Raw genomic sequence first — 27,711 nt, forward strand, 5'->3', positions numbered from 1 at the left:
TACAGGGCATTAATATAAAAATTACATTTTCAAATGCTAAAATATGCCAACAAAACCAAATAAGAAAAATGAAAAAAAAAAAAACCCCAAATAAAACAAAGAACCCAACAAAGCAGTGGAACAATCAGTCACAGCAAGATCAGATAATCATGTAAAATTTAAGACAAAATTTTAGCTTGCTGAGTAGGGCTTCCCAAATAGTTAAAAGAAGCTTTTGACATGGCTAGTCTTAAAAAAAAAAAAAAAAAAAAAAAAGACATGTTTTCAACAAGGTCTGAAGATGCAATAAAATTTCCTGATAAGGTACAACTGAAAGCATACTCACCTTTGTAAAAACTTTCATGGTATAGCATAAATATTTCACTCTGGGATCAATGGCTGAATAAGCAAATAAAAGCCTTGTGTTATGAAGGGCCTGTTAAAAAGGAAATTATACTATAAGGCTATCATTTAGAAGAAAAAGTTTTAAGCTAGAATATTCTGAAAAGATTTACACTGTAATTCATTTTAGAATAAACACACTTAGGCTAAAACTATTATTTCTTACCCCCAAATAAGCTTCAATAACTTAAGAGATAATAATTAAGAATTGTAAATGAGCCCTAACCGGTTTGGCTCAGTGGATAGAGCGTCGGCCTGCGGACTGAAGGGTCCCAGGTTCGATTCCGGTCAAGGGCATGTACCTTGGTTGTGGACACATCCCCAGCAGGGGGCATGTAGGAGGCAGCTGTTCGATGTTTCTATCTCATCGAAGTTTCTAACTCTCTATCCCTCTCCCTTCTTCTCTGTAAAATCAATAAAACATATTAAAAAAAAAAAAAGAATTGTAAATGACATTTGATTTCATGATTTCCATTATGTTAATACTAGAAGACCCGGTGTGCACTGGTGGGGTCCCTCAGCCTGGCCTACACCCTCTTACAACCCAGGGCCCCTCGGGGGATGTTGGACTGCCCGTTGCAGGGATCGGGTCAAAATCCCCCAAGGGATGTAGTCGTGCCTGAAGTGGCAAGTGGCTGGGAGGAGCCTGAGCCTGCGCAGGGCGCTCACTGCTCCCGCTCATCATGGCCAAGCTGCACCTGCCACTGCTTGGTAGCGCTGCCATGGAGATGGGAGATGAGAGAAGCTCGTGCTGCTGAAGCTGTGCTCGCCAGGCATGAGCCCAGTGTCTGGCACCCGTTGGGCAGCTGAGCGGTACTTCTGCTGTGGGAGCGCATTGACTACCAGGGGGCAGCTCCTGCGTTGAGCATCTGCCCCCTTTTGGTCAGTGCGCATCATAACAACTGGTCAAACAGTCGACCAGTCACTTAGGGTTTTATATATATAGAGATAGATGTCCTTAGTGCTAACATTCCTAAAAAATAAGGGCTATGAAAATAATCAGTTTCCTAAATATAATGAACAACCTAAACTGATTAACAAAAATAGATCCAGAGATGTAGAAACATTGAACAGACCAGTCAAAGCTCAGAGGGAAGGTGTGTGTGTATGTGTATGTATGTGTGTGTGTGTGTGTGTGTGTGTGTGTGTGTGTAAGAGATCAACCAAAGGACTTCTATGCATGCATATAAGCATAACCAATGGACACAAACAGTAGGGGAGGGGGTGAGGTCATGTGCTAGGGAGTGGGAGCAGCCGGGGAGAGGTCAATGGGGGAAAAAAGGAGACATATGTAATACTTTCAACAATAAAGAATTTAAGTAAAATAAAAATAATCAGTTTCCTATAAGTAGATAGATGATTCCCCCAACCTGCCCTGGCATTACCCTTAGGGGCCAGAGAGGTGCCATAAATCCCTGAAACAAACCAAGTGTGAAACAGATACACACACACACACACACACACACACACACACACACACACACTCTCTCTCTCTCTCTCTCTCTCTCTCCAAAATTAAAAAAGTTCAAGCCAAACAAAAGCACCTGCCACTCTGACCTAATTTCAAATGAATATTAATATTAACTTAATTCTCTGTTATACCCCAGCCTCACATCACTGCCAGGCACAGAGCAAGCACTAATAACTACTGAAAGAATGAATGCATTGGAATGAATGGCTTAAGAGACATTTGTTTCCCTTAATCTCCCTAGAGAAGCAGCTATATCTTACCAATGTGTTATACAAACTGATGTCCACTTCCAGACCACTTCTCAAATGGTAGAACTTTACAATTGGCACCTTTGCTGTTGTAATAGGCAAGATGTTTCTCAGTCCTAGGTTGAAACAAGAGAGTGTCATTAAATACAGCTGGGCACAGAAGCTCTTATGTGAGTACCAGAGGCCCGGTGCACGGATTCGTCCACTGGTGGGGTCCCTCAGCCTGACCTGCTCCCTCTTGCAATCCAGGACTTCTTGGGGGATGTCAGACCTACCTACGGGGCCTACGGGTATCGGACCGAAACCGGCAGTCTGACATCCCCCAAGGGATGCAGCAGTGTGCGAAGCAGCAGTTGGCTGGGGAGGAGCCTGAGCTGGGGCTGGGCAATGCTCCCGCTCATCCCAGCCCCGCTGCACCTGACAATGGCTTGGTGGCACTGCCACAGAGGTGGGAGAGGCACCCGCCGCCACCAGCCATGAGCCCGGCTTCTGGCTGAGCGATGCTCCCGCTGTGGGAGCACACTGACCACCAGGGGGCAGCTCCTGAGTTGAACGTATGCCCCCTGGCGGTCAGTGCACGTCATAGCGACCGGTCATAACGGTTGCTTAGGCTTTTATTTATAGATATCAATATGGATGTATACTTAACTTTTTTGTTATTCCCACTTTATAGATGAGTAACTGACTGCTAATAATGAGGTTGAGTGACTTTCTGAGATCACATAGCCAGCAAGTGGGGGAGCAAAGATTTAAAACCAAGAGAGTTTGATTCCAGACCCCCCCCCCCCCCGCCCTGCCAATTACTCTGCTATACTGCCTCTAAAGTAGACAGCCTTTTCTCCACCTACTTCCCATTCCAGAACTTGACACTGTTAACCTTAATGACACTTATAAGCCCATCCTCTAGGACTTATTCACAGCACATCCTGGTTTTATTCCAATGGCTCCTTTTTCAGTGTCCTTCCTTAATTTCTACACACAGAAATTAAAGGGCAGTCCTCAATTTCTCTCAAACAACAATTCCCTTGGCCTCTTTACTTTTCTCTTTCTTGGCTTCTCTACTTCTCTCTCTTTAAGGCTTTCAATGCAAAACTTCTATTTTGTTCTATAATCCTGATTGACAATTCCATATTTTTAGTTTCTTACTAGAGTGCTACCTCTTGGAGATTATACCTTCATGGCAAACTAAACACCTCCACACTGGTGTTCTCTGCAAATATTCCCATTTCCCAAGTACCCAGACATCAGCCTAAACCCTTACTTATTTCCTACTTGTAGGTACCAAATCTAAGAAATTTTCCTTTGGAATCTCTGATCTTCTTTTCCTTTTCAGACCACTTGGACCTGGATAAGGTCTTTCTGCTCTGTCCTTGGGTTATACCCTCCAACAGAGACTATGCTAGTTGCCTAAAAACCTCAAGTTATGCTTTTATTGGGTTCCTCCTCTCCTGAAGAAGCTTCAGTGGCTTCTTAATATCTACAGACTTTACCTTATCTCCTAATAGTTTCCACTTGAAACTCCTCTCTAAATGTGTCAATCTTCTCACTGTTCTCCAAAATATACTATACTCCATTCTAAGGAAAGACTTCTCTTCCTATTCTTTTCAAATCATATTCATTATCATTTGAGATCAGAACAAACCCATCTTTTCCACTAATCTCCCCTATGCAACAATTTCCCACTCTCTCCTCAGAAGTTATTTAATACTTATTAATATTAATAAGACACCAATTCTACAAACATAATATACATAAGCCATGATGCTGTTTTATTGGCATTAAATTCTAACTATGCAAAATACTAATAAAAAGATGAAAATAGCCTTAACTGGTTTAGCTTAGTGGATAGAGCATAGATAGGCCTGCGGACTAAAGGGTCCCAGGTTTTTTTTTTTTTTTTTAACATATTCTATTGATATTTTACAGAGAGGAAGGGAGAGAGATAGAGAGCCAGAAACATCGATGAGAGAGAAACATGGATCAGCTGCCTCCTGCACATCTCCCACTGGGGATGTGCCCGCAATCCACGTACATGCCCTTGACCGGAATCGAACCTGGGACCCCCCAGTCCGCAAGCCGACACTCCATCCACTGAGCCAAACCGGTTTCGGAAAGAGTCCGAGGTTTGATTCTGGTCAAGGGCACATACCCAGGTTGTAGGCTCGATCCCCAGTAGGGGGCGTGCAGGAGGCAGCCAATCAATGATTCTCTCTCATCACTGATGTTTCTATCTTTCTCTTCCTCTCCCTTCCTCTCTGAATAATAATTAAAAAAAAAAAAAAAAAAAGGGCCAGTCTTTAAAAAAAGACAAAAATATTTTTAGGACTCTCTTCTTCTCTCTCTCTGACCGCGCCCTCTTCCTTTAGGTGTGTTTCTTTCTTTACTTTTCCTAAACTCCAACGGCCATTCTTTTGCCTCTGTAGCTTATTTCCTGAGCCCATGCAGCCCAGCTAGCTCACTTCCTCCATGGCTCATTTCTACCTCTGATTTTCTAAATAAACTTTTGCTTGTAAATCAATAAATCTATATCTATATGTAGAAAAAATTTACAGAGATACCTGAATGTTTTTTGAGGACTCTGGCCAATTCTTCAATAGTTCTTATACAGTCCAATCCCTGTAACAAAAATGGCATAAAGTACTGAACCAAAAATGCAAGATAGGTTTCTAATTTAGTTATAGTTTTTAGTACCTTCAGAATAATGAAATTAATTTCACCTCATTTTTTCCCCCTTTTAGGTGAGCATTAATTAGTATCCATAGCAAATATCCTAAAGATAACCCCCTTCCCCCAAATACAGCCTACTTAACTAATTGCTTTTGGAGGCTCAACAGAGGCTGAAATTGGAGCCTCCAAAAAAGTCTCTGAACCAGTGAGGACCTCCATTTTTCCCTCTGGGTAATTATGTCACCAAGAAGTACCCTATGTGCCAGCATAAATAAGAGGGAGCTTCTATGCCCTAATTCATTCTGGGTAGCCCTTCATTATTGTTTCATTAAGAGCTGAATGACTGCTGTGGAGAGTGATTAAGCTCACATTATTTTTCCATAGGACTAAACAAAAATATAATGTACAAAATGAAAGTCATACGGCAAATATGAATATTTCTAAAAGATCATACTTAAAAATATTTCGGCTGGCCCTGACTGGTTTGGCTCAGTGGATAGAGTGTCGGCCTGCAGACTGAAGGGTCCCAGGTTCGATTCTGGTCAAGGGTGCCAAAAAAAAAAAAAAAATTTCGGCTGACCCTTTCCAACATAGGTCTTTTTGAAGGTTATATATGTCCCACAATACAGTGAAATTTTATTTTAGAAATGCCTTCAAAACTAGTTTATAAATCATGTAAAAATTCCATCTTGATGATGTACATTAAGGTCATTCTAGGTATCGATCCCAATATTACTTATCTACCTTATTCAGCAAAGTTGGGCCTGATAACTTTGCTATTTTCCCAAATCAGATACATCCTCAAAAGACAGACTTGAAACTAAGAGAGGGCATAAAAAGATCTTGGGCAACAGCAGCATCACTCATGTTGATATATAGTATTTGCACTGTTGCTAAAAAATCTTTTTAAGAGTAGGGATTTGGTACTAATCAGATTTTATACCTTTTCACAGTATTTTTACTTCATCTTCACCAGAGCTGGCAAACCTTTTGTTTTGTGGATCTTATGGTCTGTTGCAACTACTCAGTTCTGCAGTTAGAGTGAAAGTGGCAGTAGAGTATACATAACTGAAGGGGTGTGGCTATGTTCTAATGAAACTGTATTTATAAAACAGGGAGTAGGCAGAATTTAGCCCGTGGACCGCAGTGTTTGCTGACTCCTGACATACATACATGATCCAGGCTGATATGCGTAACAATCTCCTGAAGCAAAAGGACCAGAATTACCATTTCCATTTTGTAGATTATCAACCAAACACCACATGTATAGGGACTGATAAAACCAAGTTTGTCTTGAATCCAGGTCACTGGACAAGTTCAGTACTCTTATCATTATACCACATTACTGCCTGCTAATCTAAGCCTAGCTGCTATGCCAATGAGACACTGGAGACGCTGGCTTGGCTTTCTAGAATTCCCAGAAGTTGTTTTCAAATTCACTTTGTACTCCAAGTTGAAAGTATAAGACTTTCTAACCCTTACATCCACTCTAAACTTCTTACTATATTTGGCCAGACTGTGCCCTGATAAATTTGGAGAACACCAAGCTAGACTGTCAAAGTTATCAAATCACTCTGCCACAGCAAATGGAAGTATATGTGGTCACTGTACCTCAGCAGTTTCAAGTCCATTAATTGTCATACAGACGTCAAGATCACTCTGTTTGAACCCAAATCCATTTTTGGAAGAGCCAAACAAGCTCAATTTAGTTCCTGTTAGGGATATATGAAAAGTAATAATTAATTACCTGATTACATTTACTTTTTGGATCAAAAGGTCCCTCTCACAAATCAAAATATCCAGTTAACTATCTTATATTAATCACCTAATTATGTCCTTATTAATCAGTCATTTATTATATTTTTCTCTCTAACTTTACCTTAAATAAATACAAGTTGTACATAGCATGAAAGATTACCAAGTACCACTTTATTCTTAAATGTAAGGATATTGCCTGGTCAGCGTGGCTCAGTCATTGAGTGTTGACCTATAAACCAGAAGGTCATGGTTCAATTCCCAGTTAGGGCACATACCCAGGTTGCAGGCTCGATCCCCAGTGTGGGGTATGCAGGAGGCAGCGATCAAGGATTCTCTCTCATCACTGATGTTTCTATCTCTCTCTCCCTCTCCCTTCCCCTCTGAAATCAATAAAATAAAATAAAAAATAAAAAATAGCCGAAACCAGTTTGGCTCAGTGGATAGAGCGTCGGCCTGCGGACTGAAAGGTCCCAGGTTCGATTCCGGTCAAGGGCATGTACCTGGGTTGCGAGCACATCCCCAGTGGGAGATGTGCAGGAGGCACCTGATCGATGTTTCTCTCTCATCGATGTTTCTAACTCTATCTCTCTCCCTTCCTCTCTCTAAAAAATCAATAAAATATATTTAAAAAAAAAAATGTAAGGACATTTTGAGGAAAATGTGGATCTCCTAAACATATTTAATACTGTAAGCTTACTACTTTCTAAATAAATTGACTTTTTAGAGGTGTGAACTTTGACTCTAAACATAGTCCTCAATGAAATTCACTTCGTGGCATCTGCTGAGAGGAAATCCTACATGACAGCTGTCTTCTCTGTTGGGAAGCTAGGACTGAGCCGACCAATGGCCACCCTATGCATGCTACACACTGAAGCCCTGTCCCCTTCACTGCAAGATTACGTTCTCTTTCTCAAAATTAACGTGACTGTAACACATGGATGCTTTCTGAAGGAAGGTCACCCTACCCTTCTTTTCTTAAAGGTAAAAAGTTAGTTACCTGGAAACTCCTGTCTTATGAAACTTTCTAGGTTTTGCCGAATATGTTCACGAGCTTGATCTTCTAAAATAGTTGGAGAAAAATCCTCTGTTTTAAATAAAGAGAAACATCAGAAACAAAGATGTTCACATTCTCTGAAAACTATATTTTTAATAAAATGAAACCTAAAAGGCTTACAGAAAAAACACACCCTAAGTTTTGTGTCTTCTCAGTAGAAAGCATGTAAAATAAAGAAGATGCCTTTAAAAAAAGATCTATCACCAAGAACTGCTTCTGAAATGGAAACTAATCTGAGAAGTACTGCCTTTCAGAGACCCAGAGTTCTCCAAAGGGCAGCCTTCAGGAAACTCTTCCAGAGGGTGCACACAAAAGTTTGTGAGCATGTGCATATATACACTGAGTGGCCAGATTATTATGACCACCTGACGTTTGTAGGCAAATTATCTATAATTTCGCGCTGAAGTTGCTAGAGGGCCAGACCATTATAAATAGGGAAGCAGGTTGTTTACCATGACAGAAGTGATTTTTTCCTGAGGATATGGGTAAACAACGCGATTTAACAGCCTTTGAACGTGGGATGGATACACACACACACACACACACACACACACACTCTCTCTGGGTGGCCAGATTATTATGACCACCTGAGATTTGTAGGCAAATTAGCCGTACATTGCATCGTATGGAAGATGGAAGCCAAAGGCCTGTTCGAACACCTTTGCTGTCTGCAGTTACCAAGATAAAACATCTCCAATTCGCACAAGGGTTGGACATTCGAGCATTGAAAAAAAGTCATGTGGTCCGATGAATCACGTTTCCAGTTGCATCATGCAGATGGCAGAGTGAGAATTTGGCAGAAACAGCAAGAAAGCATGCACCCTACATGCGTGAGTACAACCCTTCAAGCTGGTGGGGGCACTGTTATGGTTTGGGGCATGTTTTCCTGGCATGATTTGGGCCCTTTAATTCATGTGGAACAACATCTGAATAGCACAACATACCTAAGTATTGTTGCTGATCAAGTTCATCCTATCATGTTGATGGTGTATCCCAATGGAGATGGTGTCTTCCAACAAGATAATGCGCCATGCCACGGTGCTCGTATTGTGCAGAAGTGGTTTCAAGAACATGAGGGAGACTTTAACTTGCTTAGGTGGCCCCCACAATCACCAGATCTCAATCCAATTGTGCATTTGTGGGACGGAGTTAAAAGAGCCATGAGGCAGCTGGTTCCACAACCATCAAATCTCACAGAACTGGACAGTGCTATTCATCAGGCATGGTGCCAGATTCCTCGCATCACCTTTCAACATCTCGTGGAGTCAATGCCAAGAAGAATCGCCACAGTATTGAAGGCAAAAGGTGGCCCAACGAAGAACTGATGGGTGGTCATAATAATCTGGCCACTCAGTGTATATATCCCATGTTCAAAGGCTGTTAAATCACGTTGTTTAGCCATATCTTCAGAAAAAAAATCACTTCTACTGTTGTGGTAAACAACCTGCTTCCCTATTTATAATTGTCTGGCCCTCTAGCAACTTCAGCGCGAAATTATAGCTAATTTGCTTACAAACGTCAGGTGGTCATAATAATCTGGCCACTCAGTGTATATATTCAAGAAGGACCTACAATTTCCTTTCATAGGTTATAAACTCCAAAAAGGCTTAAAAAGTAAATCACTTGTTAGGAATGGCCATCTTTTAGCACAGACACCTCAAGATGTAGCACCGTGATGCTTCCAGTTCTTCTCTAAGTAGCTGCATCCCTTTCCTTTAAAAGATTCTTCTTAGTATAAATTTAAACCTCTGCATACCAGTGCATCCCAAAACCAATGTTTCTTAAAGTGCTGTTATGTAGGCTATTAATTAGTGTTAACCAAAAGTATTCTATGCTCAATTTTGGAAATTGGGATTAAAGAGTTAAATAAATTCTTCACCATAACATTTATCAAAAGCCTTTATTATGCTACTGTGCCCTGTGTTCTCCGAGGGAACAGTAAGTAGAGTTATTCCCTATTTGACCCATAAAATATTTCTTATCACAAAACTAGAGGCCCAGTGCACAAATTTTTGCAGGGGGGGGGGGGTGGGGGTGGGGGTGGGGGGGACGTCCCTTGGCCTGGTGATCAGGGTCAATAGGGGCCGATCGGGACAGGCCGGCCAGCTGGGGGAAGTGACTGTGTGAGGTTGGCTGTGGCAGCGCACTCACCACTAGGGGCAGCTCCTGCATTGAGCGTCTGCCCCCTAGTGGTCAGTGCACATCATAGGACCTTCGTCATCCAGTTGTAACAGTCACTTAGGCTTTTATATATACAGATACTATTAACTGTACCTAGAAACACATTTCAAGAAATTCCACTTGGGAAATAATAGTACTCTAATCTTAAGCCTTTAAAGATTCTCCTTCCTGTCTTTAGCAATTATTTATTATGTGTCCCAAATAGAACAGGATACAAAGAACACTGGATACAATGGGGAACAGAACAGATTTAGTTCCTATAAAGAAGTTAGAAGGTTAGTGATTCAGGTGACTCTTGAGAAAACATCAATTTAACAAATCAAAAGAAATGTTAACAACTTACTATAACACTGGATACAAACTTGATCTAGGATACTTGTAAATTTGGGTGTCAATGGTGGCAAAGGTTCCAGCTGGATTCTTTTGAAGTCTTCAGGGCAGTCCTTCTTTAGATGACCCTCTCGTTTGCATAAATTGCACACTACTGTAGGAGACTGCAGGAGGAAGGCAAAACAAAACAAGACTTAAGATAAAACATTATTTGCCAAATAAAGGGGCCGTAAATCTTTTTTTAAAAATATATTTTATTGATTTTTTACAAAGAGGGAGAGGGATAGAGAGTTAGAAAGATCGGTGAGAGAGAAACATCGATCAGCTAAATCTTTTTCTTTTTTTTAAAGTACACATTCTACTCTTCACATTCCACAGGAATCCTCCTATATAATAAAAGCCTAATATGCTAAGTGTCTGGTTGTCTGGTCGTCCATTCAACCAATCAAAGCATAATATGCTAATGATATGGTAAGGCCACTCAATTGCTCGTTATGACATGCACTGACCACCAGGGGGCAGACACTCTGACTGGTAGGTTAGCTTGCTGCTGGGGTCCTGCCGATTGGGACTGGGTGAGACGGGCCAGAAATGTCCTGGAGCCCTTCTGTGGTCCTTCCCTGGCTGGCCAACCTCTTGCATCCCTTCCCGGCCCTGTGCACCTGTGGGGTCCATCAACCTGGCCTGCACCCTCTCACAATCCAGGACCCCTTGGGGAATGTTGGAGAGCCAGTTTCAGCCCTATCCCACAGGCCAGGCTGAGGGACTCCACTGGTGCATGAATTCGTGCACTGGGCCTCTAGTGAAAATATAAAGTGCAGCCATTCCAAGCTATCTCAGGTGGGGACACCTGGATGGCATACTCAAGAGGAAAAGGCAGTTATTTTCACTACCAACAGCATTCCCTTTCTCCTGTGCAAATTCCCATGAGACTAAGGAGCAAAGTGGACCAGTACTGGAGTTGCAGACCAACTCAATAACCACTACCAAAATGGGGAGTGCCCTGTTCTAGTACATAAAATTGTAATCACATGCATTACAACTGTTTCAAGTCTCCCAGTTCTATGTCTAAGACTGGCACTGATTACCTACCTTGCCTTTGGTGAAGGTGAGCTTACTAAATTCATAGTAGTTAGATGGATCCATGGTTGAATTTTCTTCACATACATTTTCCTCCTTAAGACTGATTTTATTAAGTTCTGTTAGTAGAGCTCCATCCACATCTTTTCCACATTCTTTCGAGTCTTCATACTTAGACTCGCCTACCTCCTCATCCTCTTCAGATAGGGCATCCTCATCCCCTGATCCAGTGTAGGCATTGTCTAACCCATCTTCATTAGCACCATTGTCCTCATCTTCTTTTCGGGTAATGCCCTCCTCCTCCTCTTCATCAGAGTGAATGACTCCTGAGGGCTGACTCCGTCTTAAAGGGGCAAAGTGGCTTAGAGAGTCTTCTAGTTCATCAACATCTAAGCTTTCTTCATCAACATCTACGTCATTATCTAAAGTAGCAAATCCATCGCATTCTTTAGCTATAGAGCTTTGGAAGCCTTCTACATCCAAAGTGCAATCTGTCTTAGTATTTCTTGTGCTACCAGAGGTCAGAGGCTCTCCACGTTTGCTGCTGCTTAAATCTCGAGCATCAGCAGTCAAAGGATGCTTGCCCTCCCTTCCAATTTTTTCTTTCTCAGTTTTACCTCCAGTTTCTCCATGGTGTACATTAACATCCTCATGATTATCACAACTAACTTCTACCTTGATACAACCTGTGTTTCCCAGGTGGACACTGATGTCTGTGCTTCCTGTTCCCTCTGTTGGTGGGCTTCCAAAACTTTCAGCAGTCTCTTTAAGAGTAACTGGCTGTGCTGTGCAGGTATTTACAGCTGAACTGGGAGCACTGGGACCTTGAGCAACAACTGACTTTTCGAGTTTATCATTTTTTGCTTGTAAATCTGGAGCATGCTTTGCTACTTCTTTAGAATGTTCTGAACATGTAACAGTACTCAGAGGCTTCGAAAGGCTAGATTTTGTAATTTTGTGTGGGAGAGCAAAATATTTATATGTTGTTCTTAAACAATGAAGTATGTATTCAAACACAGGTTGACTATTTAGGGTTCTTGCCACATTCCTTTTAACAGAGTAGGGATCTGGAACGAAAAAGAAAAATCCATTGCATACATTTGTATTACATGTTTTAAAAATTAGCCTGCTCAGATAAAAATAGACAACAAATGAACAATTGTAAAATTCAGCATGTATCTTAACTATGCTTTTAAAAACTTGGAGATGGGGAGTAAGAAGATTAGAGTTTAAGAACAAAAAGAAATGTTTCCTTAAATATCTGCTCTATGAAGAGAACCCATTCTGTTCTGAACCAGTACCCCTTCCCTATTTTGTTCTATGACTGTGGGGATAAAAAAGATGTCCTGAGTGTGGCTTTTGTGCCTGGGGAAGAGAGGGCTTTCCACCAGGTTCTGCTAAGTGCTCTGCCTCCCCACTCAGCCAGGCTGTGTGGTTTGTACAGCTTACCTCCACTCTTCTGCCCTGGGAAGCCCCATCACTGAACTGGCTGGGCTGAATTCAGGGGCGAGAGGGAGGCACCAGGAGGAGACACCACTTCTCTCAATCTTTTCTCCTCCCCTAGACTCCAGCAGGTTAGGTAATTGGCCAGAAGAGCTGAGCCAGAGAAACTGCAGGGGAGGGTTTAAAAAGGTGAGATCCCTATGACTGTACAAAGAATTTATGCAAAATGCAAAAAAAACCCTCTTATGCAATATAAAGCTTGAAAAAAATCAAGCAAAAATAACAGAATTCCATTTAGGAGATTCTTTAAATTATTTAAAGGAGGAGAATTAAGATTTCTAGAGAGGTTTCAACCGCCTGACTTTGAAAAGCTGAGAAGAGATAGTCCATTTAATGAAGTCTATGGGGCACATCAGTGTGTCTTTTATTTTATTCATTTTTAATCCTCACCTGAGGATATGTTTTAGAGAGAGGGAGAGAGAAGGGGGAGGAGAGTAGTAAAGGAGGGAGGTAAGGAAAGACAGACAGAGACAGAGAGACGGGGAGAGCGAGAGAAAGAGAGAGAGAGAGAGAAAACCATCAAGGTGAGAGAGAAACATCAATCGGTTGCTTCTGACCAGGGAATGAACCTGCGCCTAGGTATGTGCCCTGACTGGGAATTGAACCTGCAACCTTTTGGTGTATGGGATGACACTCCAACCAACTGAGCCACCTGACCAGGGCCACATCAGTGTGTCTTTTAAACAATGTTTTCAATTAAATGAGCCTCACTAGAAAAAGTGTTTTCATTAATAAGTTCTAAATGTTACTGCAGATATTCCAAAAATAACTATCTTTTCTATGGTGGGGAATCTAGCAAAGAATGTTATGTTGCACGAGAAAAAGTATTATCCTCAACCTCTGTAAAACTAAACAACATCAACAATTCATGAAATGACTCAATTAAAAAATACGGAAATGAGGACATTAAAAGAAGAAAGGGGATTCATACATCACTGGGAGAAAACTTTTTAAGGGCTCAAGTTTTTAAGCAATTTACAAAGAAAACAAGGACTCAGCCAGCCATTATTTAGTTGCTTAAGTGATTAAGATGCGCTTATTGCTGCACTTAAGAAATACACTTCAAAACAAAAAGTTTGGTTACTTGTAATGACCACTGTAATGCATGCCAAGATCCTATCTACTTCACTTTTGGGGTCAGGCCTACCTTACATGTAGAAACTGAAAAGAGGCTGAAATAAAAAGCATGCTGTTAGACAGGTACCTTAAAAAATAAAAAGGGAATTAAAGATAAACATTTTGGGATACCTTCGATGGCAATGCGCTTTTTGGGCCAATCCTTTGATTCACGAGATATCATTTCTTTGACTCGGATACTTATCACTAAATCAGCCAAATTAAATTCTAAAGCATAGAATCGAAGCAATTCCACCCAGAGCTGCCCAACTGGCACCGAAGGCTGGTGTTTTAAATCAAATATTAATGATACCTATTAATCGCAAAGAGAAAATACAGGCATTTCAGATGTCAGCACAATTTGAAAAATTAGCATTCAAAAGCATGAAATTTTTTAAAATCTTAAAAACCTTAGCAAAGATGTGAATTTGACAACCATTTAGATAAATCACATTCTAGTTTTAATTTTGCTTGTAGAAAAAGAGCATTCTTTCACTACACTGCTGGGATTAGAGTATTTTAAAACCTTGTCATCATCATAGGAATAGACAGGCAGTTGTATGTAATCAGACAGTACTCCTAGTTTTGAAGTTCTAATGACAGGTGGAGAGAACTGTGCATCTATTTCATTGAGCTCTCCCTGTTTCTGCTGCTGGAGGACACCTTTACAATGCTACACACAGAAATGGGCGGCAGCTAAAAGCATAGAGCAAAAGGAAATATGCTCCTCTCATTTGCTCTGAGAAGCTACTTAAGCTCACTGAATCTGCCAGTGATCTTAAATTAATTTGAAAGTCAAATAACTCTCTATGCCAGATATTACTGCTAGTTTTACATTCACAGACTCTTGACAAGTTGGAACACACTGTAATTAATTGGAAAGCACACAGGACTTAGAATAGGAAAAAAGCATGTGTCCAATACTAATTCTGCCACTTCATAGTTAACTGCTCTGTGACTTAGCTGCTTCCTTCTCACTTGGCAGTATAGCACAGTGGCTAAGAGAACTGGCTTTGGAATGAGACATGCTTAGGTTTGAAATCCCGTTCCACCATGTACTAGCTGTGTATGATCCTAGTCAAGGTATATAAGCTGTCTAAGCCTCAGTTTCCTCATGTGAACAATGGGGATCACAGTACCCACCTCATAGGGTTGTTGGGAGGATTGAGTGAGAGAGTGTCTGAAAAGAGCTTAGCACAGTGCCTGGCACACATGTTCAAAAAATGGTCGCTATCATTATCTGCAGAGTAGGGATGATACCACCTATAACACAGGATAGTTATGAGGATTAAATCAGAAACAAGGGAAAGCAGACGTGGTTGCTCTCTGTATTTTTTCACTTAGATAAAATCTTTAAGTACAAGAAATCCATTTATCACTGAAACATAAAGTCACAACTGTAAGATGCTGTTAAGAAGTAATCTAGTTCAACTCCCGTATGTTACAAGAGAAGAAACTGAAGCCAGAGAGTTTACGTGACTTGTCAAAGGTCCCACTGCTTGTCAGCGGCAGAATGAGAACAGTCTCCCATCCCAGTACAGTGCTATTTCAATTACACCAAGCAATTTCGACAGTTTAGATATCCCTTTCAGAAGTGGCAGCATGATTACTCCCTCCAAATAGCATAAAAATGTAAAGACATAGTCTTTAATTGGACTTATAGTAATAGCTTTTCCTCCTAAGGTATAAATTTGTTCCTGATTGCATTTATTATATCAAGCTTCAAAACAAGTGGTAGAGTATTTTAATAACTACTACATCTCAACCACGCAGAATCTATCTAATAAGACAAAGTCATCAGGTGGATTTACAAAGCAGACCTGGTTGAAAAAGGAAGTTGTCTAGGTCCCAAACTCTATACAGTTGAGGACACAAAGAAAACCCCCAGAAATTGAAAGCCTTATTAAACTTCACCTCTTCAACGATATGCCTTATTCAGCATTACTAAGGATTTTTAAGCATCTCATTGAAATGACTTGGTAGTACTGTACTATAGAACTTAGAGACCTTTCATATATCTAAACTAGTGGTACTTAAGCGATTTTTTTGGTTATTGTCATTGTTTTTTTAAAGTAGAGAACACTTTCTTTTTTGGCACTGAGTTAAGCATTCTATAAATCAATGACCCTATGAGAGGGTACCAATATCATCCCCATTTATAGGTGAGGAAACTGGGGCCCACAGAAAGATTACGTCACTTGCTCAAGGACACACAAGCTAGGAAGTGGGAGAGCTGGGATACAAATACACATATTCTGGCTCCACAGGCTGTGCTCTTATCCACTACTGGAACCATAAATAGGACACAGATAGTGTTGCTGTGCTGGTGACAGCAGAGGAAGACAGGTTCCCTCTCCCCTTCCCGCTCCAGGATTATAGAAAGCAAACTGGAGTATCTATGATTCACCACTACCTCCTCTTTGTAGGCTTGGACTAGAAGAGTGATATGACCTACTGGTGTAAAGCTGGGATTAAAATCCTGGTCTCAGAAGTAATTTGTGGATATTATTATCATGTCACCCCCAAGGGTTATAAGGTTGTGGGGTCTGCCCCAATTTGGGGCAAAATCCTATTCTTTTTTTTTTTTTAAAGTATATTTTTATTGATTTCAGAGAGGAAGGGAGAGGGAGAGATAGAAACATCAATGATGAGAGAGAACCATTGATCCGTTGCCTCCTGCATGCCCCTCACTGGGATCAAGCCCACAACCCAGGCATGTGCCCTTGACCGGAATCAAACCTGGGACCCTTCAGTCCACAGGCTGACACTCTATCCACTGAGCTAAACTGGCTAGGGATGAAATCCTATTCTTATTACTAGTATAGTTATATTGCTCAGATTTTTTTTTGAAATTCAAATGGCAATTCTTTCTTTGTGCATAAATTTCCCTGCCCACCCCTAACGGTATGGAAACAAGTTCATATAATTACTCGTTGTTATTTTAATAATCTGAGGTTAACTGTTCATCTGTTTAAATCTCATAATACCATCATCTAAGACCTAAGTACTTTGAGAATAGGTAGGGCTTTAGCTTTGAATTCTGAGTATCTTTCACAGGACCCTGCACACAGAACTACATCAGTAACTGTAAATCTAATATGAATTTTACTTTTTCTCATTACTCATCTATTCAAAGGACTGCACAGACTAAGAAAGGAAACATCAATGACACAGTTAAGATAACTGAGGAAAGAAGAGAGGACTGATTAATTAATGAACTCAACAATTAATGAGAATTAAAAATAGATAAAATTAAAAATAAGAGAGAACACACCTGTCCTGTTTTACCAGGTATTTTTTTTAGTGCCTCTTCTTTTGCTCTGTCAGCATCCCCTGTGGCATTATCAGTGTATTCCCAGACCACGACGTCTTTCTGAATATCTTTTAGGTTGAAGTTGCCTAGTTTATTCAATGAGAATCCTTCAATCTAGAGAAAAATTAGACATACATTATTATAAGGTAGAAACAATTTTATATCAATCAGAACACATTAATCCTGAAAGGAATGAAAAGATAACACACTATGGTTCATTAAAAATGTAAAAGGTATCAGTTATGAAATTTTTCTGAGATATTTATAAATTTTTAAAAAAATATTTTTAGAGTAAAAAATAAAGTTTTCATTTGCAAAATAAATGATTTTGTGAAATAACTCTTTAATAAATAAGAGAAGGCAAAATGGCCCAGGCCAAAGGCCACAAGTTATGTAGTAAATCTGTCTGGGATAAAATCTCAGATCCTGGGGTGGGAATAGGTAGAAGAGAGTATAAATGGTGATGGAAGGAGACTTGACCTGGGGTATGAACACACAATACAATATACAGATGATGTATTCTATAACTATACACCTGAAACTTATATAATTATATTAACCAGTGTCACCCCAATAAGTCCAATTAAAAAAAAGAGAGAGAGAAAAAAAAAATCTCAGCTTCCTCATGACTTTCTTTAGGTCTCAGGTTTCTGTTTAAAGAGATAACACTAGACCCTCCTTCATGGATAGTTGTGACATGAAATAATGGAAATAAAGGATTTAGATACAGGTACGGTATGGAGTAAATGTCAATAAATGTAGGAATTGTTTCTACTGATATTGCTGAGATATGAATTGCTGAAAAAAAGTCTGGGCTCAAAAGGTCTAAGAAATGTGGACAAATCTGAACAGGTTTCTTTAGTGTACAATGGGATTTATCACAGCCTTGAAAAGGTTAACGTATATAATGAATGAATATGGAGTGGGGTGATGTGGCATACTATTTCCCAAATGTATTTCCATATCAAATGGACTACTTCTTTGGTTTAGTACAGTAATCCTGAGAGAGAGAGAGAGAGAGAGAGAGAGAGAGAGAGAGAGAGAGAGAGAGAGAGAGAGAGAAATCATGTTGCTCCCAGTTATAATGGTTTCCTTCAAACTCAGGATGAAATTCACAGCCCTTTCCAGGGCTGAGAGAGGGCCCACATAATCTGGCTCTCTGCTTCTTATCTGACCCATCTTCCTGGCTCACAGCTGATACCTGCTGCTACTTCTGCTCGGAAGGTTCTTTCCCCCAACAATCAGGTAGCCCACTCTCCCTCAATGCACTCAGGCTCTGCTCGAGTATCTTTTTCTCTAAATAGATCCTTCGCTTTCACTTTCTGTCCTTCCCCCGTTTATTTTTCCTCAGAGAAATTACTGCCACTTGATATGTACTTATTTACCTTTCTCACCTCACTGTATATATAAATTTGAGGACAAGGATGTTGTTTTGTTCACTGCTCTAACTCTAGCATCTAGAACAGTGCCCAGCACAGGTAAATGCTCAGTAAGGACTTGCTAACTGACTGAAAGAACAAACTGCTCTTACAGAAAATATGAGGTGCAGTGACTGTTAGATTCATATATTCAATATTTTTTTTCAATTCTGTGGATTATGTTTTTGTTTTCTTGTTGGGTTTTGAAGAGTAAAACATTTCTAAAGAGTTTATCAATATTTTTCTCTATTGATGCAGTTTGCACTTTTAGTTTTCTACATAAGAAATACTTGCCTATCCCCAGGCTGCAAAGATTTTTCTCCTAGGCTTTCTTTTGGGCATTTTATAGTTTTAACTATGTCATTTATGTCTCTGATTCATATTGATTTAATTTTGGGGTATGTTGTAAGGCCAAGATTTAATGTTCATTTATGGATATCTAGTTTTTCCAAGATCAGTTATTGAAAAGACTTTCCTTTCCCCCAATGAATTGCTTAATTGGGGCAATTCATTCAGATTTTCACAGGCTTGTGTGTGACAGAGAGCATTATCAACTAAGAGTTGACTTTGTTCTTTCTTTTTTCCCACCAGAGAAGAACAGTCTAGCAAAGATACCTTCTCAAGACCCTGAATTCTTTCACTTCAGTACTACAAACACAAAGAGAGCTCCCTTAGGCAACCTTGCAAAAAATGGACTGAAACTTCTTATTCCAGGACATAGTTTATAAGGCACTTATTCTGCTTTAGTCTTTATTCCTGGGTCATGGCAGATAAAGGGTGTTGCTTAATTCTCAATCTATTAAGTAAAAAGAAAAAAATCCTTCCCTTCGAGCCCCCAATATATCCAAAGTTAAGTAACTACTACTCTGGTAAATGTTCCTTAAATAAGGAGAATTCTACATATATTAAGAAGAAAGGTAGTTAAAATATCCAAATGTGCCAAAGTTAGCTTTGCACCAAGTGAGAATTTCTATATAAAGTAAGTGTACACAGACTTTATCAAGATAAATACCTTGGTATTAAAAGTGAGTTTAATTTTCTTAAAGATAGTATCTAAGTATTATTTAAGAGCTTTGGAAATCAAGATGGCGGCACAGGTAAACACCGGAAACTGCTGCCTCGCACAACCACTTCAAAAATACAACTAAAAGACAAAACGGACATCATCCAGAACCACAGGAAGGCTGGCTGAGTGGAAATTCTACAACTAGAAGGAAAGAGAAAAGCACACTGTGACTCAGAGGAGGTGCAGAAGTAAAGTGCAGAGGTACAGAGACGCACACGGCAAGGGCTGGTAATTGAGGACACGGTTGTCTTTTTCAATCAGGAGGGAGTCGCAAGCACCCGACTGCTTTGAACTCCAGTTCCGGGCGAGTCTCTGGGGACCCAGACACATACGGGGAGAAACTGGACTGTCTGGCATCGGGCAGAACTTGAGGGCGGCTTTCTCTCAGAGGTGCTTGCAGCAAACACCGAGGAAGACTGAGACTCGGGGCCTCTTAGGGCAGGGCTGAGGATCAGCCATAGCTGTTTGCTCCGCCCTGTTGATTCCTGCCCCACCCAAGCTGTGAGCAGAGGCTTTTGCATAATAATAGCCTGGCCCTTTGCAATCTAAAATTACCTAACAAACTGCAGCTGGGTCAGAGAAACCCAGAACATCCAAAATAAGGCCCAAGGCCCAACAGCAGCTTGCACTGCTTCACAGCTTGGCCTCATAGCTCTTGCGGAGTAGCCTCAGGCAGAGGCTAAATTAGCACCTCCTTAGAGTTCCAAGAGCCGGTGTACCCAGTGGTCAGAGTGGGACCACCCAGATTACAACTCCTCAGATCCATAAGGGACACACTCAGGGGGCAGACTCAGTGAGCACCAATGCCCCACTGAAGCAAGTCTTGCCCCATAAGGGTGTCTCCAGCACTAAAGTTCTCCCACCATAGACACAGCTGATTCTCACAGCCAACTGGCCTGGAGGTCAATTCCTCCCAGTGATACCTACAACAATCAAGGCTTAACTACAAGACTGTGCACAAAGCCCACAAAGGGGAGCACCAAGAGTGTCCACCTCAGGTAATTGGGGAGGCTGAGCCACTGGGCCCTATAGGACACATAGCACAGAAAGCCACTCTATCAACACAGGGAAGCATAAAAAATGCAGAGACAAAGAAACAGGTCATAAATGACAGAAATGGAGGAAAGCAAACTACTGGATATAGAGTTCAAAACCACGGTTATAAGGTTACTCAAGAATCTTCTAGAAACCACCGATAAATTTAGTGAGACCCTCCATAAATCTAGTGAGACCCTTGAGGATATAAAAAAGGGCCAACTAGAAATTAAGCATATACTGACTGAAATAAAGAATATTATACAGAGATCCAACAGCAGACCAGAGGATTGCAAGAATCAAGTCAAAGATTTGAAATACGAAGAAGCAAAAAACGCCCAACTGGAAAAACTAAAAGAAAAACGAATCCAAAAATATGAAGATAGTGTAAGGAGGCTCTGGGACAACTTCAGGTGTACCAACATCCGAATTATGGGGTGCCAGAAGAAGAGAGAGAGCAAGATATTGCAAACCTATTTAAAGAAATAATGACAGAAAACTTCCCCTACCTGGTGAAAGAAATAGACTTACAAGTCCAGGAAGCGCAGAGAACCCCAAACAAAAGGAATCCAAAGAGGACCACACCAAGACACATCATAATTAAAATGCGAAGAGCAAAAGGCAAAGAGAGAATCTTAAAAGCAACAAGAGAAAAACTGTTACCTACAAGGGAGTACCCATACGACTGTCAGCTGATTTCTCAACAGAAACTTTGCAGGCCAGAAGGGAATGGCAAGAAATATTCAAAGTGATGAATAGCAAGAATCTACAACCAAGATTACTTTACCCAGCAAAGCTATCATTCAGAATTGAAGGTCAGATAAAGAGTTTCACAGATAAGAAAAAGCTAAAGGAGTTCATCACCACCAAACCAGTATTATATGAAATGCTGAAAGGTATTCTTTAAGAAGAGGAAGAAGAAAAAGGCAAAGATAAAAATTATGAACAACAAATACATATCTATCAACCAGTGAATCTAAAAATCAAGTGAATAAATAATCTGATGAACAGAATAAACTGGTGAATATAACAGAATCAGGGACATAGAAAGGGAGTGGACTGACAATTCTCGGGGGGAAGGGGTGTGGGGAGTGCGGGAAGAGACTGGACAAAAATAGTACACCTACGGATGAGGACAGTGGAGGGTGGGGTGTAAGGACAGAGGGTGGGATGGGACCTGGGTGGAGGGGAGCTATGGGGGAAAAAAAGAGGAACAACTGTAATAATCTGAACAATAAAGATTTAATTAAAGAAAAGTATTATTTAAGAGATGATTACTAAGTTCTGCATCAATAGCAATTCTTATATCAAATTATAACACTGTACCTAGAGACAGTGTACCAAATGATAAATTTATTACAGGTTCACAGTCTCTTGTTCAAAACCCTCAGGATCGTATCTATTTCACAAGTGTTTTCTTCAATTTAGAATAGTTCTCCCAGCAGAGGGTAGAGCAGCATATTGTAAACAAATACATTAACATTTCAGCAGTTAAATATATGAATATTCACAAGAGGATAAATTCATGTCAATTCTGAGTAGGTTTTTAGATTTTGAAATTATGCACAGGTATTGTGTGGTCCTATATAAAAATCAAAATTGAATATATAATCAAAAGAGTTTTATACCCATGATCCTAGATAAACAGGTAGAAGGGGTTCTTTCCTCTGCTGAAGAAAGAAAACTGTCATCAGGGCAAACACATAGGGTGGCAAACCTCCTTCTTCAGGGCGATCTATACTGCAAAGCTACAAATGAGAGAAAAGAGGATAAGCATTCATTTGTATCACCCTGTTATATAATTTGGTCTAAAACCTGTCACTTCTTTTCCTTGTATTACATAATTTACTCCTCAAATAAAACACCACAGTGACATAACGTAGAGCCCACTTATATTTTTGGAGCAACCACATATTGTGGTTTTGAGTAACAGCTCTAATTTCAACATTTTAATCTTGTTAACTACACTTATTTGTAAAGGATTCTAACATACTATTTGCTGTTTCATTTTTTCACATCCACAGTAATCCATTCACTTGGTTAAAACATTCGTTAATGAAATCAAAACGATGGTTCGATTCCAAGTGCAAGCCCTCACCATCCTAACCTACTGCCTTGAAAATGCATGCTTTGACCACATAAGTGATCAGGGGAGAGAATGTGGGCAGATTCATTAACACTAACAAAAACAACTTAAAAGCATGGTTTAGCCTGGCCAGAGTGGCTCAGCTGGTTGAGCGTTGATCTGTGCACTGAAAGGTTGCTGGTTCAATTCCCAATGAGGGCACATACAGAAGGCAACTGATTGATGTTTCTCTCCCTTTCCCTTCCTCTCTGTGTGTCATTGGACGAGGATTAAAATAAAAAGAAAAAGGATGAGCGGCCGAAATAGCTCAGTTGGGAGAGCGTTAGACTGAAAAAAGAAAAAGGATGGACTATTTAGTGATAAAGCAGGAGGCAGCTTTCAAAGAATGGTATACTGTAATTATCAACTTACCCAGTTAAGAGTGAGGTACTCTCTGTTTAGCTTGGCCACAAGCCACAGGAACTATATGCATTGTTACTGCTATATATTAATCAGTAAAGCTTTGGATTTTCTCTATAAAGCACCTGCAGAGCAACTCATTTTTATAGTCACGATGGGACCTTACGTTTTGGGGCAATGTTAAATGCTCTACTGGCATTTTAATTGAGGTACTGTATTTAAAACATTATGAAAATGTAAGCAACACCAGATAGTGGCTTTCGTTTTTTGGAGTCTCTGGGTATTCAAGCAGTATTACTGGAAATGAAGCTTTATCTCAAGCTTTCCTGTGGCTTATAATCCCCATAAAACCTCATAAAAATAGTTAAAATGTAAATTCTTGGGCCATGTCTTCTGGGATTTGACTCAGAAGTCTGATTTATAATATGCACTATAAATCTTTTGAGCAATACTACTATATAGTGAAACAGAAACAATGAATTTCCCTTTCTGTGCACATTAAAATTTCTGGTCCACCTTAGCTGGTTTGGCTCAGTGGACAGAGCATTGGCCTGTGGACTGGAGGGTCTGAGGTTCGATTCAAGGGCACATGCCCGGGTTTAGGCTCGATCCCCAGTAGGAGGCAGGCAGGAGGCAGCCAATCAATGATTCTCTCTCATCATTGATGTTTCTACCTCTCTCTCTTCCTCTCCCTTACTCTCTGAGATCAATAAAATATATTTTTAAAAAAATTTCTGTTCCAATATTCAGATGCCTACTGTCTTTGTGTTTATAAATATGCATCCAAACATTTAAGATTAAACTAACCATACAAAAATCAAAGCATATACACAGAATGTATTCACAAACTTAAGAACTAGACCTACCTTTGCCCAGTACCTAAATGCAATCACCAAAGGAACCAGCTTTGGTTCTAGTTTTCCAAGGGCAGTTAAGTGATTTGTTGTCAGACAAGCATGTTCATTTCCTGCACTCACTTTACAAAGAAGTCCACTGGAGGGGGCAGAGATGAGGATGGGAAGGAAAAAGAAAAGATAAAAAGTGTTATATAGGTATCAGGTGTCTTTCATGCCAACAACTAAATTACATTGATAAGTTCTTTAAAAATGAAAGTAAAGTATTAAAACCCCAAAACTCACTAAATCTTTAAGGGTCACTTAAGAAAGTGTGTTGTTGTTGTTGTTGTTTTTTAATAAAAAAAAAAAAAAAAATAGGGCAGCCGTTTTCTGAGTGAATTTTATTTTCAGGACTAAAAACTATGCACTTTCATACATTAAAACTATTTTGTGTGGAAATGAAAATAAGGGAATACTGCCCTAACCAGATTGGCTCACTGGATACAGCGTCGACCTGGAGACTGAAGGGTCCCAGGTTCGATTCCAGTCAAGGGCATGTACCTTGGTTGCAGGCACATCCCCAGTAGGAGGTGTGCAGGAGGCAGCTGATGGATGCTTCTCTCTCATCGATGTTTCTAACTCTCTATCCCTCTCCCTTCCTCTCTGTAAAAAATCAATAAAATATATATTTTAAAAAAAAGAAAATAAGGGACTACTATAAAATATTTCAAATGAGAGCATGAATTCCTATTTGTAAGTATACAAGAGTGTTCTCCCAAGAGTTGGAGAAATCTGCCTAGTAAACAATCATTACAGCCTGTAAACCACCCACTTACAGTACTGATAGTACTTCCAGATGGAGAGAGAAATACATGGGTGAAGTCATCTAATTGCTATTTAGCAGTGCTAAAAATGCTGCTAAAAAGATGGCAAAAGGTGATCAGAGCAAGTAACTGATTAAGTTGTTTTTTACCATGTTGAAATGGGTCAAAATGTTTCCTTCCTCTATTTTTTCCTTTTAAAAAATTTTATTCTTTTCAAAATAAAAGTTTTCTTTTGCATCAATTGCCAAAAGTATAAGGAGAAAGCTAGTAGTACGCCTATGAAATTAACCACATAAGGACTCTATCAATCTAGAAATTAGACATAAGATTTAGTGAAGTATAGAAAAAAAAAGGTTTAGTGAAATACACGTGCTTTTGGCAAGTTGATATTTAATATATAAACAGCTTAAAGAAACAGACCTTTTCTTTTCTTTGCACACCACCATTGGCACCCTAGCATGAAAATCTGCATCAACATCAATAAAAGAATCTGAGGAAAGAAGACAAAAATGTTAAGTAGGTTAATTATACTTTTGTTTAAATAGAGAACTAGATAAACTACAAGTTCCAGCTGTGACTTATCTGCTCTGCCTTTTCCAAAACCATTATTAAGTAAAGCTCCAAGATGAATTGAAAAGTAAAAGGTATTATATTTAAGAATTAAGTAATCATGTTAATTTAAAACCCTTATTTTGTAAAACTATGTTTGACTGAAAATGACTATATTATTGAATTAGACTGTTTAAATGTTATATGAATAACATAATTAGAAATATGTGTAGGCTATTCAAACAAAATTGCTGCAAAAGTTTCTAAAATATTTGATGTAAAAAAAATATATTAAGTAAAAAAATATGTTTACAGGTTTAATTCAACAAGAAGGATGGGAAAGACTAATTCAATAGAGAAGACAGTTGGATGAGACCTTTGGAAAGCATAAAAAGCCATTAAATCCCAAGCTGGACCACTGACAAGTCTATTTGGGAACAACTGTTTGTTGATTCATTAATCAGGGTTGGGTTACACCTATGTGCCATTAGAAAGTATTAATTTAAACCACTGTATAAAGCAGATTACCCTTTAGTTTTACCCTCAAGAGTAAATTTTACATATTTTGTGTCTTTTTAGACTTGGTCTAAGGTTCATTTAATCTTTACAGATTGTGACATTATTATCAAGCTAAATAATGACTTCCGATTTTCAAAGTTTCAGAAATGATATATTCAAATTATAGACAAAAGAAACATTTAAAAGTAAAATGTAGAAAGAATCTGGCCTTACCACTGTTCTTTAAACATTCCTGAACAAGTAGGAGAACATCTGGCTGAGACATCTAAAAAATAGATCAATGAATACATCAAATTATCTGCAAGTACTTTTGCTTCACTGAGGTGATATACAGTCACCTGAAATTATCCAAATTAGAAAGTACATTACCACCAGAGTAAAGAAGTTAATCATTATATTGGTCAGGGACAGAGAAATGAGCACCAAATGAGGATGAATATGGGCAAAGGAGACCTACTACACAGTTAACTCCAAATTATCTACTTCCTGAGTTACTTAGCCTCTCAGCAAATCTCAAAAGCTGTGGCTAGAAGCTGACATACTGTGAACAATATTACCTCTCTCACTCTCTGAGACTCAGTGAATATTTGCTAAATGAAGGAATGAATCAAAACTGCTGTGCTGGTAAATTACTAATCATAATTTAAGGTTAAAAGAATAGTAAAATCTATTGGTCAGCTGACCATGGCGCAATAGTACCCAGGATGGCAAAGAATGAGGCTGTGAAATAGAACATCTGTGGGTAGAACCCAGGAATTTGTATTTGAACTAGCAACCCAGGTAAATTAAATGGGCACGAACCATCTACCCACTGGGCCATGGTAACCACTAGTGGATAAATGGATAATCTACTAAAGTGCCTCCCAGTTTTAAAATTCTGACTCATCAAAAGTTTGAGTCATGTTTAAACCAGAAAGTTAGGTCATATGTGGTTCTTCAAAAGCATAATTATTTTTGAGTGGCTGGGGATAGGAGGGAATAAAAAAAAAAAAGCATAATTATCTTAATAAAGTAGGTGTATAAGAGAGGAAACCCAGAAGCAAATTAAGCTTTCAGGTCATAAAAGTTATATATCTACACTGTTTAACATCTAAAATTCTTTCCTGCACTGGAAAGTTGACTTTCCCAAGGTAATTTAATCATTTCAAGTTAACTGGACCTAAACAGTCCCATAAGATTCACATGGTAAGAATACCAGTATTTGATGTATGAAAGATCTAAAGAGTAAAGTAAGTATGAAAAACTGTAGAGTATTTGAAATAATGCCCTCAAGCTAAAGACAGGCAAAAGAAAATAGAAATAGAAATTTTAGGAAAAAAAGCTGCCATCATTACACTTAAAAGAATCTGCAAATCTCTAAACTATATTCATACTTAAAATATAGAATTTCCATATCACGCTTATGAAAATTCCAACATTTCATTTTGTACTTACAATGGCTGGAAATTGAATGTCAATGTTTACATCCGAATTTTTGAAACCCAATTGGCTACAGGATGACCCATATAATCTTAGAGAACAATCTAAAAAAAAAAGTAAATAAATGGAAGTCATAAATAAGGTAAAATTTCTTGAAAGTTATAACAAAACACTGTTATTTCAGAAATAGGACCATCAATTAAAACTATACACAAAAGCAAAACACTATTCAAGTCTGGCATAAACAAAGGATAGCAAGGGTGACTTCTTGCTCTTTATTTTATTTTATTTTATTTTATTTTATTTTATTTTATTTAATAGGGAAGACTGCATTGACAGTGATTTAGCATCAGGGCTACTCTTTTCAGTTGTAAAACATATTTTAAAAATTCCTAAATTATTATTTCACATTTTGTGCAAAAAATACTACTTGCTATCATTTTTAAAATGTTTAAATG

At 39.2% G+C, this 27,711-nt stretch overlaps 1 protein-coding gene across 9 annotated transcripts in view; it reads right to left on the minus strand.

Annotated features, from left to right (window-relative positions):
• Positions 1 to 27,711, minus strand: part of TUT7 (terminal uridylyl transferase 7) — a 60,825-nt gene that overhangs the window by 23,283 nt on the left and 9,831 nt on the right. For all 9 annotated transcript variants that reach the window (XM_059657065.1, XM_059657060.1, XM_059657067.1 and 6 more), the window contains exons 6-19: positions 27,269 to 27,357; positions 26,048 to 26,099; positions 25,187 to 25,256; positions 23,973 to 24,099; positions 22,250 to 22,369; positions 17,064 to 17,216; positions 13,922 to 14,102; positions 11,183 to 12,237; positions 10,104 to 10,254; positions 7,523 to 7,609; positions 6,379 to 6,479; positions 4,659 to 4,716; positions 2,113 to 2,216; positions 326 to 415 (exon numbers count right to left, since the gene is read on the minus strand). In XM_059657065.1, the coding sequence (XP_059513048.1) occupies positions 326 to 415; positions 2,113 to 2,216; positions 4,659 to 4,716; positions 6,379 to 6,479; positions 7,523 to 7,609; positions 10,104 to 10,254; positions 11,183 to 12,237; positions 13,922 to 14,102; positions 17,064 to 17,216; positions 22,250 to 22,369; positions 23,973 to 24,099; positions 25,187 to 25,256; positions 26,048 to 26,099; positions 27,269 to 27,357 (2,438 nt within the window). The remainder of the gene's footprint in view (positions 1 to 325; positions 416 to 2,112; positions 2,217 to 4,658; positions 4,717 to 6,378; positions 6,480 to 7,522; positions 7,610 to 10,103; positions 10,255 to 11,182; positions 12,238 to 13,921; positions 14,103 to 17,063; positions 17,217 to 22,249; positions 22,370 to 23,972; positions 24,100 to 25,186; positions 25,257 to 26,047; positions 26,100 to 27,268; positions 27,358 to 27,711) is intronic.

The sequence above is a fragment of the Myotis daubentonii genome, chromosome 11 (assembly GCF_963259705.1).
Source record: "Myotis daubentonii chromosome 11, mMyoDau2.1, whole genome shotgun sequence".
Taxonomy (NCBI): domain Eukaryota; kingdom Metazoa; phylum Chordata; class Mammalia; order Chiroptera; family Vespertilionidae; genus Myotis; species Myotis daubentonii.